The following is a 1919-nucleotide window of genomic DNA, read 5'->3' as shown; positions in this document are numbered from 1 at the left end:
TGCCTCATGTGCAGCCAAGCCCCACCAGGCCTGCACAGCGAGCTCCCCAGGGCACCGTGTGCCTGCTCTGTGCTGGCTTGTGCTGAGCCCTTGGGGGACATCCGTCAACAGACCAGACAACAGGGGCTCTCTCTGTGGAGTTTAGACCTAGAGGGGAGAGCAGACTGTGGATGCGGTAAGTGATCCAGCTCCACAGTGTGTCCAGGGATGATGAGTGGCCGTGCCCAGGTGGTGGTGGGCACCAGGACGTACAGTAGGTGGCACAGTCAGGGACGTGCTGCAAAGTGAGATCTTGGCCAAGGTTGAAGGCAGTGAGGGAATGAGCCAAGTGGGGCTCAAGGAGCAGCTGAAGCAAAGGCCAGGTGGGGTCTGCTTGGCCTGCGTTGGTGCACGGCCCTCCTCCTTCCTGTCGGCAGCCTGCAGGCCATCACCCTGCCGACCCCCTCGCCCAGTGGGCAGGATAGAATCGGGTCACCGACAGCCACGCTGACTGTGGTCCTTGCTTCTCGGCCAAATAGGCATTCCAACGTGGTGATTCTGACCACCTCTAACATCACCGAGAAGATTGACGTGGCCTTCGTGGACAGGGCTGACATCAAGCAGTACATCGGGCTGCCCTCTGCAGCGGCCATCTTCAAAATTTACCTGTCTTGTTTGGAAGAACTGATGAAGGTACCTTTATTTTTTTTTCTCCTGATAAGTGATTTTTTATGTGTTCTTCAGTAACTGAGATAGCCTAAAATAAGCTCATTCCAGTATGGAGGATTTCAACATACACATTCGTTATACCCGAGCCAGTAAAGGAATACGCCACACTCGGAGGTTGAATCAGGAGCCCTTTTATTGCCGGCGACTGAGAGACGGCTAATGCTCAAAATTCTCTCGCCCCAAGGAAAGAGTTAGGTGGTTTTTTATACCTTAGTTTGAAAAAGGCGGGGGGAATCTTAGCTGAAGCAATTTTTCACAGAAGCAGAGCAAGCAAAAAGTTAAAAGATAAACTAGAACATAAGAAGTAAACAGTGCCAGGTGCAGGGGGTTAAGCTGTCACAAAAGACATGCAACATACAGATACGGGGACTCTGGGTACTTCACATCTGCGTCCCCAGGGGCTGCTGGTGCCACTTGACTCGGTATCTACCAGCAAATGCGTTCCTGGGTGTGCCTGGTGTCATCCTGCCGCAGACACACGCCACCAGCTGCATACTTAATGCAGGGGACAGCTATAAGTGAAGAGGCTAAGATGGACTTTGTCCGGCTTCTTCAGTTAAGAACGACTTGGTTAGGCCAACACAAGGTAGGTCAACGCACACTGACTCTCGTCTTAAAATAAAAAACTAGTTTTGTATGTGGCCGGTTGAGCTGACAGTTGAAGCCACGGCCACGACTCAGTCTTGTTCTTTTGGCACAGTACAGTCGTCACTGTTCATTATTTGAGGCTCCAGTCGATGTGGGGGACGTTAGTGACTGGCTGTGGTCACCCCACTGCGCAAATCCTAGACCTCAGCTCACCCAGGCTTTTCCAGTGCCGGGCCTCTTGGCTTGGATCCCTACCTGAAAGAGGAAGCAGCATGGACGTAGTGCGGACTGGCAGCTGTGGTCATGGGGCCGTCACCCGATCGGAGGTCGGGGTCCACGTGACCTCATGTTCTTGAGTCGTCTATTGTGATAACAGGCACCAACATGGTGGCCATGAGCACAGTGACATGTGTGGTGAGCGTGAGTCAGGCTAGCGGGTGTGGTGAGTGTGTCAGGAGCAGTGTGCTGAGTGTATCAGGCGAGCAGTGTGGTGAGTATGTGAGTCAGGCCAGCGGGTGTGGTGAGTGTGTCCGGTGAGCGGTGTGGTGAGTGTGAATCAGGTGAGCGGTGTGGTGAGTGTGAGTCAGGCGAGCGGGTGTGGTGAGTGTGTCGGGAGCAGTGTG

General features: G+C 53.7%; 1 protein-coding gene across 1 annotated transcript in view; it reads left to right on the top strand.

Moving 5' to 3' along the window:
- TRIP13 (thyroid hormone receptor interactor 13) overlaps nucleotides 1-1919 on the top strand; it is a 23371-nt gene that overhangs the window by 15521 nt on the left and 5931 nt on the right. Inside the window, exon 10 of the mRNA XM_032279179.1 lies at nucleotides 519-672. Coding sequence (XP_032135070.1) covers nucleotides 519-672 — 154 coding nt within the window. The remainder of the gene's footprint in view (nucleotides 1-518; nucleotides 673-1919) is intronic.

The sequence above is a fragment of the Sapajus apella genome, unplaced genomic scaffold, assembly GCF_009761245.1.
Source record: "Sapajus apella isolate SASKATOON/1434 unplaced genomic scaffold, GSC_monkey_1.0 scaffold11, whole genome shotgun sequence".
Taxonomy (NCBI): domain Eukaryota; kingdom Metazoa; phylum Chordata; class Mammalia; order Primates; family Cebidae; genus Sapajus; species Sapajus apella.
Note: the sequence above shows the minus strand (reverse complement) of the source record. Positions and strands in the feature narration are given on the sequence as shown.